This window comes from Sturnus vulgaris, chromosome 7, assembly GCF_052056855.1.
Source record: "Sturnus vulgaris isolate bStuVul1 chromosome 7, bStuVul1.hap1, whole genome shotgun sequence".
NCBI lineage: Eukaryota > Metazoa > Chordata > Aves > Passeriformes > Sturnidae > Sturnus > Sturnus vulgaris.
Genome location: NC_142249.1, coordinates 14,510,915 through 14,528,021, shown reverse-complemented (window position 1 = coordinate 14,528,021; position 17,107 = coordinate 14,510,915). Strand labels below are relative to the sequence as shown.

Sequence of the window (17,107 nt, the reverse complement as noted above, 5' to 3'; positions counted from 1 at the left end):
AGCAAGAGATGTATAGCCTGACTTTTGTATTAGAAACCTAGAGCATCTACCTCTACGCCCCACTATCAACTTGAGTTTTCATACAGGTCCTTTCCTTTTACATGGGAAAGAAGTTTCTTCTCACTTCTCAGCATACTGAGGTGTCTTCATGGTATTGGAATAACGACCTTTATGTAGCCTAGGTAACTTCAGATAAACCAGTCATCTCTTTCTACTTACATTTAAGTGGAAGAAGAAATGCTTGATGAGCCATTTTTATTAATTTAAAAGGATAAAGCTAACATCTTTACGAATTTGTAAAAATATTTGTAAAACATTTACCATCCAGAGATGGTAGGGTATACAACTGTGAGATTTTTTTTTCTGAAAAAAAAAATCCCAACAGAAAAAAATAACTTAGAAAATAAAACTCCTTATCAGTGGTGAAAATACTACTTGTTCAGTTTTAGTAATCCTGTAATTAGAAGCCACAGTTACAGAAACTTTTTAAAATAAAATAGCAAAGGCACATGAATTTACAGCTTTGTTAAGGAATTGAGTTTCAACCTTACAAAGCTTGCTTTTTAACAGAGAGTCTCTCTTTTGAAAAGCCTTAAAGCTGCATTAGTGGTAGATTGTGCAATTGAATACTAGTACCAACAATGTGCTTTGTGTTCTCTTACTTATTTGCATCTGAGTGGTGCCTTAGTACAACTGTTAATGCAAACAGTTAATCTCCATCCTTTCATTAACTACTATTTCTGAAATTTATTAGGTAAAATATTAGTGACTTGCAGTGACATGATTTGACATAACTGTAGTAGGGTATAACTGCTGCATAAGCTTAAATCTGGAGATAAGTCAGGTTTTATATATTTTACCCAAATCAACCCTTGATGTCATGGTTATCAACTGTATCTAATAACATTAAGCAGTAACAGTAAATTCATTCAAGTACAGTCCAGTAATTGATTAAATGAGCCTTTGGTATTCCGAAACAAACATTTATTTTTCTGACATGACAAAGTATACCCCAGACTTTGAGGGACCCTATAATACAATCCTTCTGTGATTGAATGCACCTTCATTGACTCTAGTCTTCATGGACTATTTGAAAGCACCTTCATTAAGCTCTGCAGTTGGATAGATCTGTGCAGGATAACACAATTGACTGAGTTTTCTCTCTCTCTCCAGTTTTTCCCCCCTATGCCACCTGGAGAGGATCTCTGTCTTTCTCAGACACAATGACGTTGATTTTGTTCTGTAGGTGGATGGCGAGTGCGTCTCGCAGCTCTGACAGGAAGCCTCGCTCAGTGTTACTGTGCTCACACAGGATAACACTTATCCCATTGGCAACTGCATCCAGCACATCATGGTGGGACATCTCTCCTGCCATTTTAAGAAAGAAAGTCGTGGAGATCACTAATGGTACAGTTCAGGTAACCAGGTCTCTGCAATGTGTGGAGCACCTCAGCTAAAAGCAGTGGTGATGTAGTGGAATATAGGCCATAAGCAGAAATGCACCAGCAGCTTCTCAATAGGAACGTGGAACACCTGCTCCAGGCTCCTTTGAAACACTCAGCTTATATCCCTGTATGTAGCTGTGTCAAAACACAGAAATTCCTTGCCATCTTTGAATAGCTGTAAATTCTGCCAATTTAGGCAGAAAATAAAAATGTTCAGAGTGGTCTGGAACAGGATAGAAGAAAGCAGTTGGGAAGCCTGAGGGTCAGCTCTGCAGGACTACACATAAGAGGGAGAAAGGGCAGTGATTCCTAGAATGTAAGGCAGCCTTCACATTGCTGAGCCACGGGGAATAGCTGGAAGACAGAATAATGGACTAAGTGTCCCTTTGGTTAGACACACTATGGAGTTTCTTTGGAAAGTTCTGTACACTACATTATATTCTGTTTTCCATTAGGGAATTCTGTAGGGAATAGAGGAAGTATATGTTGCCAAAGGAGAAACACTGAAAGTTGCAACTTAGTGCTATCAGCACTGATTTTGTGTTGAAAAAATGCTGTAAAGTAATGTTTTAATTCAGATATCTTTCACTGTGCCACACTGCCATTTGATCCACGTTATCTCTACTTCAGTTTGTCATTCCAATAGCTAACTAATTGTTTCTCAATTATAAATAACAGGTAATTCTTTGTGGTCAAATCTTTCAAAAGCCAGTCAACCCTCTTATTTTTTGCTGAGGTTTGTTTTTTCTCTCATGACTATTTTTATAAAAATAATGAAACAGCAGTCTGTTACCTGTGAGATAGAGGTCAGCTTCTGTTCCCTTCAGGACACTGTTCCCAGAACCAGCACACAGAGCAGCCTTCTTCACTGGTGATTCTGCAGGATACAAGGTGCCACAGTTAAACTCCTTCCCCTTTGTTCAGCCTTCGTGTATATTGCTAGTAATTGTTTCAGTTAACTACTACCTTGATTTTAGAGTCAATGTAAATTTGTCAGAGGAAGAGACACATCTATCAGTTTGAAAGAGTCATGGGCCTATAACACTTCTGACAATACAGCAAAATCCTCTGTGATAGGTACATTTTTTTCAAGGGGCAGGAAACTTTGCAGAAAACTCCAGCACAGAGGCTGGCTGCTGGCAACCTTTCTCCTAGTGAGGTGTTAGTGAGGCTTCTGAACTCTTAATTAGGCCACTCCTCTTTCCAGGACTCTTATGTTCCAACCACCCTTAGCTTCCCCAGCTACGATGCCACTAAGGTGGCATTTTGCCTCTGAGATATACTGGTTCCTAACTTACAGCTCTCAGAAGGCCAGTCTTAATGCAAGCTGAAAGCTGCTCTATGCCAATAAAAATTGTTCATTTGCTGTGGCTAATTCCAATATACTACATATATGACAGTGACATGAATTTTAATTCTTCATATACATTACCTTCACTAAGGAGAGGAGACACACAACACAGGGAGTTTTCAAAATCTGTTAAGGTTTTACAGTACGTTGCCTTTCAATTACTGTTGATTTAAGTCACACCACTTCAATCCCACACCATAAAAAGAGGCTTTGAAGTAGTTTGGGGATTTTTTAGTGCAATTGTCAGTCTGGTAAAATTTCTGCCTCCTATGTTAAAAAGAGCTCTCAACAAATTTACTCACAAATTCTACTAGCTGTGCTCCTTGGACATTAGGGTAGGTAGCTAGGATAAGAGGATGTTTACTCCACATCTTACTAATGACCTCTCCACTGTGAGCTAGTTCACCTTCTCTATCTTATCTTCCATCAAAACATGGTTCTGTGTACATAATGATACCAAAAAGTGTCTTACTCTTAAAGTGCTCTGAATTTTAACATTCAGTCACAAAAGGGGACATACAACCAAACAGTACACCTTTGTGCCTGATATCCTGGGCAGGAAAAAAAAAATCATCATTATATTAATTACATATTTCGTTCAACTTATGCTGTCCCTTCTTCACCACATCAACCAGCATAATATAGAATCCATTAAAATACAGATGAGATTCTTTTCATAAATTCTAAGATGATGTTTCTTAACAGTGCTTCCTAGTTGTCAGACGTCAACCTGTTACAGACAGCAGTTTCCCACTGGCATGCCCACACGGATGCTCCCGGTGTTCCTGCAGTGCCAGTCCTAGCAGGCAGTGTGGCTCTCAGGCCCACCTACCGAGTGTCCTGCCTGCCCCCACGGCTACGCGGACGTGGGGGAGCTGCAGGTGACCTTTGACACGCTCGATTATGTCTGACAAGGAGACTGGCTCGCTTAGGGTGCACAGGCGTCCCATTCCAGTATGGGGAAGAAGAGGCTGGAAAAAAATTAAAATTACTGTGAGAAAGCTGATTCCAGATGCTTGCATTGCTTTCCACACTGTAACAGGATGAGTATATTTGGCTTGCAGGAACATCACTGAACTTTACAAAAAAGTATGTGTGTGATGTTCTCAAATGTAACAGATGAACTATGCCAGCTATTAGAACTTATTTAAGAATTAGTACAAACCACATTTCATTGCTTCGGAAAATGTGTGGGCTTCAAATCCCCATATGCCAGTATTTCAGAGCACTGGAAAGCTGTGATGTCATTGACTACTGCATTTCAGTGTTTAGGGTACTCAGCTCACACGAGTAATACATTCACAGGAAGTAATTTTGTGATTTTGTTACCTTCTGCAGTAAGAGAATCTCGGTCTTGGGGTAAAGGAGGCTGTTCTGAGACAACAATGCCACCACTTCCAGCAGTGCTTTCTGAGAGCACATCAAACTGACTCGTGTTTGCTCCTCACCTTCAACCCTGAGGAAAGACATGCCTGGTGCTTGTTAAGAAGCTAGATAAAATTTTGGCATTGTAATTATCATATTACAGCATTATAATTATCAATTTTGGCATTATAACAACAATTTATTCTATCGCAGTGGCTGTTCTACCACCAAGAAAGGAAAAAAAGGCAGCATTTTATTCAACTGTCCTCATCAAATTTCCTGTTAATACTCTTCTTTAATACCCCTATGTAATGCTAGACTTGAGTTGCTATTACCATTTAGCATGACACATATTGACCAGAAAGGGACGATTATCACTTAAGTTTCTCGTTCTGTTGCTGAAAAATACAGCAGCAATGCACAGAGAAACAAAATTATTAGAACAGTAAAATACAATTACAGCAACTTATTGTTTCAAACAACAGGAAGAATACAACATTAGAGAGTGGAGCAGATACCTAGCTGGAAGAGTAGTTAGACAAGAAATCTCTGGGATGCATTTGATTTTGGACAGCACTGCATCCAGATGCTCAGCATCTGCACAGAACTCTACCCGGTGAGTGCCCTCAGATGGAGAGCTTGGTGCAGTTGATGGACGCAGTGGGACAGAAGTACAGGCACCTGAGAAAACAGTACAAGATTGCTGGTTTATAAAACAGGGTATGTATCCTAATACTGATTTAGCACACATCTGAAAGAGATGCGGCACAAAGATGCAAATTTTGCACTTAAATCCTTTTTCCCTGACCAGAACTGAGGGCTTTTCGTTCTCCTGTCTTCATTAGGCACAGTCTACTTTAAGTCCAAAGAAACTGATGGATATATATTATTTGCCATTCTTAATCCCATCAGTTTTATCCTAAGGATTGTAAAAAAACAGAAAGAGTTCCTGGTTTGTATGACAGGTTGGAAAAAACACAGCTATTGTAATCTGTGAGCCACAATACAGGATAAAAATCTAAAATAATTCCACATAGCTTAAATGCTTTGCAAACATTGAGATCTTGTACTTTATAAATTAAAGGTGGTGATTTAAAGTCAGTGGTCTCAGCGTTGCAACCACAGGGGACAAAAAATACGCTCCACCAGTTCCAGATATATCCAATAGTAGAGTCATGCATCTGAAAATATCCTTTTCTGTTTGTTATCTGATATACATAACCAAGATAAATTTCCCAAAATGTATTTAAGTTTACAGTACTATAAAAACATTAGGAAAAATAAAAACAGTCCTCAAATCACACCTGTAAAAGCCGTGTGGCAAGTGATGAAAGATCCCACCTAAAACAGCAAACATCTTTAATAATTTTAACTTATTTGTTCTTAACAGAATCTCACCGAGTCCCTTGGCTAGCCAGTTGTTAACTCCGTGAGGTACGGCATCGTACGCCGTATGTGGAGAATAAATCCCGATTCTGTTCTCCAGGGCTCGGACCACCAGCCGTTCCTTCCAGGTTTTCCACGTTACTCGCTTGAGTGGCGTGAATATAGGAGGGTGGTAAGAAAGAACGAGGTCCGCTTTCTTCTGCACTGCCTCTTCCATCACCTCCTCAGTGAGGTCGTTAGTGAGGAAAAGGGTGTTCACAGTGTGGGGAGGACTTGGTTCCACCAGCAGTCCCACATTGTCCCAGCTTTCAGCCAGAGAGGGGGATGCGAAGTCATTCAGGGCAGAAATGAGCTCCCGGAGGTTCATGAGGGCGCGGACGGACGGGCGGCCCAAGGCACGGACGCGGTGGAGAGGCGGGCGGAGCAGCGGCAGCCGCATGCGGGACCTGTGTGGGGCAGACACAGGGCGCCGTGAGCCTCGGGAACCCAGCGGCCAAACAGCAGCCACGGCAGCTCGGTCAGGGCGCCCTCCCACCGCCAGCACCACCCGGTACCGGGTGCCCTCCCCGCCCCGGGGCTCCCTCCCTGCTCAAGCTTCATTGCCCTTCCCGCGGCAGATCCCACCCGCAGAACCCGGCCGCACCGGCACTCGCTCCTCGGCGGCGGGGACCGACCGGGACAGGTGGCCTCGGGGCGGGGCCGGGCCGGGCCGGGCCAGCACCGCACTCACCTCCCGCCGGAGCGCGGCCGGCAGTGCGGGGCGGGACCTGCGCTCGGCCCCGCCGCTTCCGTCGCGCTCAGCGGGGCTGGCGCGGCCCCTCCGCAGCGCCGGCCGGGAGCTGAGGCCCGCGGGCGAGCAGCCGCTTCTCCGGCGGCCGGGCTGGGTCTGTGCGCGGCTTTCGGTGGCGGTGCCTCGGGCAGGGAGGGAGCGGGAGCTCCGGCCGCCCTGGGTGAGGGGAATCCGGGGGGAGGTGGGGACACTGAGCCGGCGCTTCCCCGGCCTCTGCGGGGCTTCATCGGCGAGGGCGGGTGTGTAGAGGAGATACCGGCGAGTAAATCTGTTGGCTTGTACGCAGCCGCATTTTTTATATTACCGTCATTCGAAACGCTTTATTTGAAAGTATTACAAAAACTAAAAAAGTCTGATCCTGTGCTTGGGTGCAGGTACATGTCTGTTACAGGCACTCACAGCTGTCACGAGTTAGCCCCAAATCACACTAATGTTAGGTACTGGCACGTGGCTTTTACCTCTGAATTTCTGCCATTTACTATTCTGCCATAATATTTGCAAAAGCTGATTGCTTAGTATAAATTTTCATCCTAGGAAAGAGTGGTTTTTACCCTCTTCGCCTATCTCTAAGTGGTCTTTTGATACTTATTTTTCATTCTTTATATACTGTGTAGTTGCTTAATGCAAAAATTTAGCTACAGAGTCACTGGAATAGTACCGTAGAACGGTATGGTGTAAAACCATGTAACCAACAAATATATTAGAATCAAAACCCAAATGGGGGTTGGCAAAAAAAAACCCAACAAATTTCATATGTTATTTTTGCAGGAAATCGCTGCATAGAAGGCTACCACACCTTTTTGATAAGCAGGCATGGTAAGAATAAAAGCACATAAAAATAATAAAAGCATATTTTCGTTCTTTCTGAAATGGTGAATACCTGCTTTTCATCTCAAAGGATTACATGTTTTACTCTGATCAGTTCAGGGTTTTCATTTCAAACTTCCAGAAAGATACTGTGAAAAGGAAAACAGCTTGATTTACATCAGTCTAAAATATAATTATGCTTTCACTTTCGAGATCCCAGATTTTAATGCTGTTTTGGCATGTATTTGATAATCTAGTTTGGTTTCTTTTGCCACAGAAGCATTAGTCTAGTTGCAAGAACATAGCTCTGCTTCAGCATATGTAAACCTCTGCACTCACAGGCCTTTAAAAGTTCAGCAATTCAAGAAATAGAGATAAGACTACGTGTGTCTTAAACTGTTCATACACCTTCTGCAGCATCTTCATGGGCATTGTGGGCAGCTGTCTCTTTTACTTGTATACTTTTAGAGCAGTATGCCACTATCAACATGATGCTGATTTTTATTATATTTACTGTACAGTTATCCTCACAGTAATTGTTTCTGCATAGTTTAGCACTTTCCATAGAAGCACTGTGATATATTTGGCCTGTAGAGATAAATTTGCTTAGGTCACTGGGTAACTGATTTTAAATTTTATGAAAGTAACTTATAAATTCTTAAGAGAAGTAAGTTAATTTGTAAATCTACTTGTCTGTGAAGGCACATTGTATAGGCTGCCATTCAGAACTAGCCTTATCAATCAAAAGGCTGCAGGCATCAGTTGCTCCTCTGGTAAAGCAGTGAGGTGTATGCACCATCCCAAATAGGCATAGCCTTGATTCTTCACCTTTACATTCAAGTGACTGAATAGGTCCTGTTTGCAAATGAATAATGTATTTCTGGAGTGTAATAGCATGCAGCAGCTACTACATTACCGTGGCAAACTTGATTTGTCCTGAAACTAAATGAAACTGAGTGCTTTCTGGTGATTTTACCAGATTTGTGGGTGGTTTGTGACAGTAGCCTTGCTTATGGCCTAATGTTGAAACAGTGGTTGTATGTAGTACAAACTTGCTTATGTTCTTGGTGGGGCTGGGAAATAAAACAGTCTGTTAGTATTTTATTGCTGATTTAATTACTGCTTTTTGCCTTTTGCTCAGGCTGTCACGCTGCATACTGATGTGGGAGACATAAAAATTGAACTATTCTGTGAGCGTACTCCAAAGACTTGTGAAGTAAGTAAAGTACCAGGAGTAGGATTGCCTAGTGCTGAAACAAAGCAGTAGGAATAGTGAAGACTGTGGAGGAGGTGAAGTGGCTTTTGCAATTCCCCTTTTTCATTTAATGGAATACCAACATTTTAAGCTGGTGCAGTGTCTGTTCCACTCATGGAACTTGTGTGTTTTGTCATACTGCCTAGAGCTTGATGCCTGTTTCTCACTTGATAAGGTTTAGTTAAGGGCTGTTTCTCTTGAAGCTCCAGCACCTCCCAAAGTGTCCTTTGCCTTTAAGGGGAAATATGGAACCTAGAGTGGGATTCCCAAATTTCCATGGGTTTGCTCATACCCTCACAGACTTGATTTTAGTTTAAAAGAGTGAGACTCACTCACAGTTTGTCACGGACCCTGATTTTGAATTTTTGCAATAAACTGAAATTGAAATAAATTTCATTTATTTTAATGAGAAAGCTGAGGCATGAACTTACCGCTTACAAAATTACATGTGCAAAATAAAATTGTTGAAATGGGAATGATACTTGAGAGCATGTTTTAGGCTTCTTGTTTGTTCCTCAAGTCAGACAACCTTGCACTGAAAGCTTTTTATTCTTTATGTGTGTGACACTATCAAAAGAGTTTATTATCTGTGATTTATATATGACTAATCTGCAGCAATATTCCGTGGAATTTGCATGGTCACAAAGCAAAGGACAGGTAAAAGTGTTGGACTTGCCAATGCTGTCATTTTGGTAAGATAATACTATTTTTTAGTTGTTTGTTAATGTGATTTGTTTGATTTTTGTAGAATTTCCTGGCTCTTTGTGCTAGTAACTACTACAATGGATGCGTATTTCACCGAAATATAAAGGGCTTCATGGTTCAGACAGGGGATCCATTAGGTAAATTATTCTATCTGGGTCTTTCTATGGAAAAAATGTGCATAAAAATAAAATGTAAGGAAATAAAAAGGAATTATAGGTATTAAAACCAAAATATAAGTAAAGTAAAAATGAAAGAATTATTGTATTGTTGGTATGATAAGAGGTTTTTATGATGAGATTAGTTTTCTGTGGTGGGCTTACAGAAGTGCAGGCGTCACCCCAGTTTTAAGTAATCATGCATTCTACAAACTGGAGTTTTACCAGCTGTTTCCACTAAATATGATGGTTCTGTTGACTTAAGTAGAAGCAGCTGCTCCTGTGCTTTGTGTGGCTTCTGCCTGAAAGGCTGCCTCTAAAGCATTTGGGGAAAATGTCCCAGATGGTGTCAGCTGTTTGAGAGAAAAGCTGATTCAGTAATGTCTGTTTGTACTCATAGTGAATTTAATTTGAGGATATGTCAGTGTTTTGTTCTGCTATGTAATAGGTTCCTTATATAGAGTTATGTCTTGGTGCTGTGTCGAGAACCTGCCTCAAACTAATTGTAGGCTGTCTAGGGTCTTGGTTGTAAAATGTTGTAACAGAACATAATTTCTGGATTTTTCAGCTGAAAATCCAGTAATTTCTACTGTGATGCTTCTTTATCAGGCACTGGGAAAGGAGGTAACAGCATCTGGGGCAAGAAGTTTGAAGATGAATTCAGTGAATATCTAAAGGTATTTCTGTGCTCTCAATATGCACTTATGTTTTCATCTGAATTCTCTCTACAAGTTTTCTCTAGGTTGGAGAACAATAGCTTATTATTAAAATAGGAACAGGCATTTCTGTGCTTGGCAAGTTAGGTTTGAGGGTTTTCTTCACTGAAAACAGAAGTAAAAAGAATTTCTGGCAGCATTTTTCATGCACTGAAGGCAAAGCAGTAATTTTTCACTGTAAGAGGAGTTTTGAGGAGCTAATTACTGCTTGTTATAGAATATATTAGCAACCAAGATTTGTTCTTAATAATGGTATTGAGGAAGAGCTGTAGTCAGAGAGCACTTTGCACAGGTTAGTCCTGGTTTCACAGATGTGTACTCATGCTGAGGTTTTTCCCCTTGTTCAGCACAGTGTCCGTGGGGTGGTTTCCATGGCAAACAATGGTCCCAACACGAATGGATCACAGTTCTTCATCACTTATGGCAAACAGCCACACCTGGACATGAAGTACACGGTGTTTGGAAAGTAAGTGATTCAGCTGCATGCCTCTGGCAGTGTGTGTGTGGGATCTGAGTGCTTCAGGGCACATGCAAAGGCTTGAACTTCTTCTCAGAGTCTTCACAGATGCTTAATATTTCCTTTCAAAATACATTAGTTGCCACATAAAATATTTTGGTTGTTTTATTTTGTATCATTTGCTTGCAAAGTCCTTGCCTTGTAATACTTAACTGTAAAGTGTTTTGAGATACCTCAACTGTGAAATTTAAATCATTATTTGAAGGCAATTTCCAGCACTTCTCTTTTCTTTTTCTTGCAGAGTTATTGATGGCTTGGAGACCCTGGATGAGCTGGAGAAGCTGCCTGTGAATGAGAAAACCTATCGACCTCTCAATGATGTCCGCATTAAAGACATTACAATTCATGCCAACCCTTTTGCTCTGTAGCCACAGAATGCCTCAACACATTTCAGAGACTGGTCAGATAATTGGCAGATTATTGGGTTTAAGGAGCCATCAAAAAGGGTTACTTCAGATGGATCATATCTTTGCTCGTTGAATGCAGAATTTTCAGAAGCTGTGACATTGGGAGTTGTCACAGAGAAGTCTTGTGCTTCAGAAGCCAGGTTTTCCAGAGTATCTTCCCACATTTTGGTTTTGAAACATTGTTTTTTATACTTGTAAAATAAAAAAAAATTTTAATTTTTTTCATAATCTTTGGATTTTGCCTTATCTTTCTGAGTGATGTTATACTAAGTTAATGTCCTTTGCTATAATTTCATGCTACCAGTTTTGTGAAACTTTCTTGTAAAGTGTAATTTTCCTTACTCAGCTTTCTCAGAAGAGTAGAGTAAGATATACAATTTTTTCCTCTAGGTGAGAGCCGTGTCTTAAATAGATGAAACCTTTCCCTCTCAGAAGATTAAAGATATTTAGAGGAGTGTTTGCTCTTGTGCTGCTGTCTTGGAATGGTAACCTCTTCAGCCTGGCCAAAAAGTAGATTGGAGTAGTTTCTTCTGCTTCTGGCACACTGTTGCTATGAGAGTAAGTATTTCTGTCCTTACATAGCTGTTGACTGAAACTAGGTAACATGCCTTTACTGTAACTTGTTTTTCATCACTTTTTTAGAACAAAGTCTAGGGGTAAAACACAACAAAGAACACTGTAAAAAAGGCTGTGGTCACATGATGTTAAACAGGCAAGAGCCATTTTGGACTCTTTCCACTCAGTGAGCATCCCTTAGCAAAGCTCATTGTTATATATATATGTATATATATATATACATATATATATATACATATATATATATATATACGTGCTTTGTAATCCTTGGGAGGCTCAAGGGCCAGCTGACTTGCAGTCTGCTCAGACTGTTATTTCCCATTTTGAGACTAGGCCTCTTAAAGTAAAGAGAACTCATTTGCAAGGGAAGGGCAAAGGTTTGCCAGGTACAGATTACTGAGGCATTAATGGGAAGAGTTAATCAATACCTGCTTGAGGGGACTTGCTGTATTTCTAAGTTTCTGTATTCTTCATGGAATGTTGCTTTAAGCTCCCAGCCCTTTTTTCCATATAATTATGGAACATATATTTTATATGTTTTTATATGTTAATATATTTTAGTGTAACACTTCAGTCAGGTAAAGGATTTTATTCTTGTAGCTCTGTGCTCTCGTCTCTCTCTTATAACCAGCAGCAGTATCAAATAGAAGTGTGTAATGGCATGCTTGACTGGCACTACTGCTATGCAGGAGGAAGGATATGCTGGGAAATTGCCTACAGTGCAAAGGAACTGTAAATAATTAATAATTTTAAATTGCACTCAATTGGAAACAATTTCAGGTCTTTTTTTTTTTTTCTCCGAAGGCTGTTGCATAGAAAATGTGAAATACGGCGGCACCAAGTATTTTGCTCTCTGGAGGATACACATTAAATGTAGGTAAGAAAATAATGGAGCATGATCTTTGAACAGTGACAAACTTGCACATATGGTAAGCTGATTCCAGAGGACCACTAACCATGCCCAGAGCAGTACAGAGACTGCTCAGCCGGGTGAGAAATGATCATTCCACAATTGGGAGTGGCCCCCGCCCCCCTCAGGCCGCCATGTTCTCTGCTGCGCCTCCTCGGGCGGGCAGAAAATGGCCTCGGCCGCTGTGCCGGGGCCTTTCCCGGAGCCCCTGCTCGGGCCGGGCGCGGAGCCTTTGGCCGGGCGGGCGTTCGGGGCCGGCCCCGCGTCCCCTTTGCTCCGCCCGCCCGGGGTGTCCCGGTGCCGGCCGCGGCCGCCGCCCTCCGGCCTGAGGCGGGGCTGGAAAGCGGAGTAGAAGATGGGTGGGTGGTGAGTTCGCTTTTCCTCAGGGGGCACACTGACTGGGACATAACCCGAGTTTTATTGCCGCCCACAGAAAAACTTAATGGAAATTTTGAAAAGCCTACTGGGCAATACTTGCCCTTGTTAAGTACACAGAAGCCTTCCTTCTTCCTAACATAATGCATTGCTGGGGGCCCGAGTAGCTTGGAAGGAGTGTCTAAGCCAAAGTATGTTTTTAAAAGCCTTTTTTTTAAGAAGAAAAACACAATCTTCATTATAGTTTAAATTTGATGATTAATAGCTTTGAAAATGAATTGTCTGTGGGATGTATTTCAAAGAGTAAAATATCTTTGTTACACTTTGGGAATTCCAGTGGTCCTGACAGGGATAAAAGAAAAAGACCACTTTGCAGAAGGTGCAACAATGCTAAGAATGGAAAGGGGCACCATTCAGAAGTGCACAGGAGAAAATGTGCTGCAAACATCGTTCTGAAACTCCTGGCAGGTAAGTAACTTCCAGACTTCTGATACCAGCAGGCATGTTTTAAGATTTTATTATTCTGATCAGGTCATGTGAAACCAGATTAATTTTTGAGTTGAAGGTATTTCAAGAAAGCTGTCTTGCAGCTTAAAACAAAAAGCTGCCTTCATAGGGCCACTAGAATGATTTTAGTTACATTTACTGGATCCTTTTTTGGTAGTGTTGATTCAGAAAGCAATTCTGTGAATGAAAGAGGCCATTGTTAATGACACAGTTTTGAAGTTTGCAGTCACAAGTCCAAGGAAGGATGTGACTCTGGGCATTCGAGTAGACAGGGATTTGGTCTAATGTCACAGCTGGTGGCAAAAGGAAATACAAGACACTTTATAATACATGTCATCCTAAACCTCCACCAATTTTAATTTAGTTTGTTTTTTTGGTTTTTTTTTTTTTTTTTTTTTTAATTTTAAGGAGGTAGATTCTCATCTCACAATAGTAATTGAGTGTCAGGTCTGGGGAATTCTGTGGATAATAAAAGTTTATTCCTTTGGCTCATATTAGTAGATGACTGTTTTTTGCTAGGATTGCATTTCCTTCAGTGAAAATGTATAGTTTTCTTGTGATACCACATAACATGAGAAATCTGTAGAATGAAACAAATTAAATATGGATGATGTCTTCCCACTAGCAGGGTGGGTTTTCTGATCTTTGTTACACTGTTAAAAAACCTGAAGATGGGAGTTTTAAGTTAAGATCTTAAGCCAAGACAGCATAAAGCAAATGTATATGCTTTTATGATTTTAAAAATAGCTTCTTGCCAAATACTCATACAAGTTATTTAATCTTGATTGCCTGATGGCTATTTTAATTTGGACACAAGACTACTGAAAAATATGTGTGTGTATATATATGTATATATAAGGTAATTATGAAATCTATGCTTTAAGAAAAATATAGAGATCCTGAAATCATAAAGTAAAATTCAGTGAAGCAATCTTTTAAAAGAAAAACAATTGTAATTTTTTGTTGCCTTCCTACTTTGAGTATCTCATCTGAAAATCCGTTCCTTGCCATGTTTCTCTCCTGTAATACAAACTATGTGAATTTCCAGGGACTGAATTTGAAAGTGCTCCTGCTGACTGTGGCCTGGTGTGTATCTGAATGCCTGAGCATCTCCTTGATAAATGCATTTTTTTCTGATCTGAATTCGCTTGAGTTGACTGACTGGCTGCACGATCTTGGTGCTGTTCCAGAAGAGCTACCGAAGGAAAAGGTGCAAGAATGCAGAGGATGTGGTGTCCTCCATGGGCTGCAGGTGGATCTCTGCATCCCTGTGCTCCTCCCTGGACTGCAGGGGCACAGCTTCTCACCATGGGCTGCCCTCTGGGCTGCAGGGAAATCTCGGCTCCAGCACCTGCAGCACCTCCTGCCTCTCCTCTGCTGACCTTGGCTGTTCCTCCCGTTCTCTTCCTCATATTCTCACCATTCTCTGAGTGCAATTACATCTGTGCCATAACTTTTTTTTTTTCCTTCTTAAATATGTTATCACAGAGGTGTTAACACCATCTCTGCTTGGCCGAGCCTTGGTCACTGGCACATCTGTCTTGCAGCTGGCTGTGTCCTGCAGCCAGCTGGCATTGGTTCTGTCAGACATGAGGGAAACTTCTGGCAGCAACTCTCAGAAGCCAACCCTGTAAGTCCCCCCAGCCACCAAAACCTGACCACACAAAACCAATACAGGAAGTTCTTTTAACGTAAGATCTGAGGGAGTTCTCAGAAGACTTACTTTTCTTTTTTGTTTGGGGGTGGGGATTGTTACTTTTTTCTGTAGAACTTGCATATATTTATTGTTGATTTTTCCCTTTTTCCACTATAAATGTGCCTTGATGAGAGTTGTCCACTAACAGTTCTCCAAGGTAGGTATTTACAGTTTAAACATGAATAGTCTAGAATAGCTTCAGTGGTAATCCTTTAGTCTAGTTTGGTTTGCTTTTAATTTTTAATAGCATACATAAATACCACGGGGTAGTAGGTAGGGATTTTTATTTCTAGGAAGAATAATAAAGTATGTTTTCAGAATTGATATATGAATTTTAGTCTTTTTTCTGCTTAGATGAACTTTGGTTATATTGTCAGCATGTACTAAAAAAACACTTTTTCTAAAAAGGCTGCCATTGCTATAAACAATGTATATCTAACACTCTCAGTCAGAAGTAGTTGCTAATCTAATCACTCTTCTAATTACTGTTTGATCCCATCCTTTCAGAAGAGGCTGTAGCTGTGAAAATAATCAAAAATTATGGCAGCTGCTCTGGAACAGCTTATGAAGTCCTAGTACTGGAATATCTAAAGGCACTGGATACTGGCAGTACTGAGTATACAAAGCCACCTGTACTTTGGTTTGGCTTTAGAATTTCTGTCATGTTGCTTTCTGTACTATGGGACGCTTGTGTCTCAGCTTTATTAGAAATGTTAAAAGTCATGTCAGGTTCCTGCCTTTGTAGTTGCTATGTCCAGATGTTAGAGTGGTTTGAGTACCATGGATATGTTTGAATTGTTTTTGAACTCTAGGGACTCAGCACCTTTGCCTTCAGTCAGAGATGAAAGCTATGGGCTTTGGTGTGCAGTATTTGATGATGGGTATCAGACAATTTGGTGCCCACAGGCCAGCGCAGAGCTGCTGCAGTTAGCCATGGCCACAGCAGCTTGTCAGGCTGGCCTCTCATTTAAAGGGTGTCACACCCTGTTGAACTGCACTCCAGCAGCACAGCACTCTTTCTTCAGCTCTTGGACTGCTTTGGAGTCTGCTGTCAAACAAGAACCTTCTGAATCCTTTCACAGCACTGGACACTCACAAGCATGAGATATTTGGAGTGTACAGTATATTCTCATGGAATACTACCTTGGAGCAGCACAATCTCCTGTAAGTTACTGTGAACCTTAGAATGATGCAGTGTCTGTGATACTCCTCAGGTGGGTGAAAAAATGCTGGAGAGGCAGGGACTGAGCGAAATGATTTATGCAAGAACTTCAGCTGCCTTCTTCCATGGTGCCAAACTGAGGAGAGATGTAGGCACTAAGGAACGCTATGAACAGAACATTTCTACACATTTGCTTTCACTCAACATTTTGGCAGCAGCTTGATGTGAACGATCACCCTCTTAACATTTGTAATTTACAAGACATGCTAGTAACAGATGTAGCTTCATCTGTCACCATCAGCAAATTCAAATACCTCAGCTTTGTCATCTTGACAGTATTGCTAAAACTCAACAAAGTTAAAAAAAATAGGGTCAAGGGAAAAAAAACCTTCAGGGATGAAACCTAGTACACTCTACCTTACTTTAGGAAATAGATTAGTACAGCCTCTTTTTTCCTTAATCTGAAACTGCTTATTGGTTGCAGAGTACAGTTGAAAAATAGTTATTGATAACTTCCTCTAAAAATGAATAAAAATTTCTCTCTAGATTTCTTTTCAGAGCCATGGCAAGGAACTGGGGCCTTTGCCATATCACATGGTTAGAAAAGCAGGTAATTATACTTTTATGGACCTGGACTGCTATCATTTAAATATCTTCAGATTAAGTTTAAGACCCAGTCATCTGTCTGACAAGATGACTGCTCTGGTGGAGTGTTTCTGCAAAATACTCGTTGGTGAACTTCTACTGATGGGCCAAGAGTATTTGAGTAACAAATACAGTCTGCTTGTCTAAGGAAATGAACATTTTTCTGTCAAGGATAGCTGGATTGGGATGAACAAAATCTTGGTGGCAGATACTTATCAACCCCCTGTAAAACACTGAAGGTAAGATGCAACAGGGAAAATGCCCTTGAGGACAGAAGTATTAAGCATAGTTTTAAGATAAAACATCATTTTATCTTCATGAAGGAACTCGTGACATG

General features: G+C 40.9%; 2 protein-coding genes across 8 annotated transcripts; one reads left to right on the top strand and one right to left on the bottom strand.

Moving 5' to 3' along the window:
* Positions 1-967: 967 nt before the first annotated feature.
* On the bottom strand, positions 968-6,578 carry NIF3L1 (NGG1 interacting factor 3 like 1). Its single transcript, XM_014879501.2, has 7 exons — positions 6,278-6,578; positions 5,560-5,993; positions 4,680-4,842; positions 4,126-4,252; positions 3,629-3,767; positions 2,239-2,322; positions 968-1,368 (listed from the first exon to the last, which is right to left on the bottom strand). The coding sequence occupies exons 1-7, from the start codon at positions 6,562-6,564 to the stop codon at positions 1,184-1,186; spliced, it is 1,419 nt and encodes a 472-aa protein (XP_014734987.2). The 5' UTR covers positions 6,565-6,578; the 3' UTR covers positions 968-1,183.
* Positions 5,786-15,287, top strand: PPIL3 (peptidylprolyl isomerase like 3). 7 transcript variants are annotated; one of them, XM_088167841.1, is made up of 12 exons: positions 5,786-6,064; positions 7,106-7,153; positions 8,286-8,360; positions 9,148-9,241; positions 9,869-9,936; positions 10,323-10,441; positions 10,734-11,039; positions 11,290-11,457; positions 12,280-12,352; positions 13,098-13,228; positions 14,316-14,353; positions 14,458-15,287. In XM_088167841.1, the coding sequence occupies exons 2-7, from the start codon at positions 7,151-7,153 to the stop codon at positions 10,858-10,860; spliced, it is 486 nt and encodes a 161-aa protein (XP_088023967.1). In that variant the 5' UTR covers positions 5,786-6,064; positions 7,106-7,150; the 3' UTR covers positions 10,861-11,039; positions 11,290-11,457; positions 12,280-12,352; positions 13,098-13,228; positions 14,316-14,353; positions 14,458-15,287. The 7 variants fall into 7 exon arrangements, with proteins under 7 accessions (XP_088023967.1, XP_014734958.2, XP_088023965.1 ...); XM_014879471.2 differs by lacking the exon at positions 5,786-6,064 and adding an exon at positions 6,396-6,497; XM_014879472.2 differs by having other exon boundaries at positions 14,316-15,287.
* The last annotated feature ends 1,820 nt before the right edge of the window (positions 15,288-17,107 follow it).

Coding starts and splice junctions, on each gene's coding strand:
- PPIL3 (XM_088167841.1), top strand. Junction 9,937..10,322: donor AATTCAGTGAATATCTAAAG/GTATTTCTGTGC, acceptor CCCCTTGTTCAG/CACAGTGTCCGTGGGGTGGT. Junction 10,442..10,733: donor AAGTACACGGTGTTTGGAAA/GTAAGTGATTCA, acceptor TTTTTCTTGCAG/AGTTATTGATGGCTTGGAGA.
- NIF3L1 (XM_014879501.2), bottom strand. CDS start 6,564: ATGAAGCCCCGCAGAGGCCGGGGAAGCGCCGGCTCAGTGTCCCCACCT. Junction 4,843..5,559: donor CTGGCTAGCCAAGGGACTCG/GTGAGATTCTGT, acceptor CTGTTTTCTCAG/GTGCCTGTACTTCTGTCCCA. Junction 2,323..3,628: donor GGGGGCAGGCAGGACACTCG/GTAGGTGGGCCT, acceptor TGTATCCTGCAG/AATCACCAGTGAAGAAGGCT.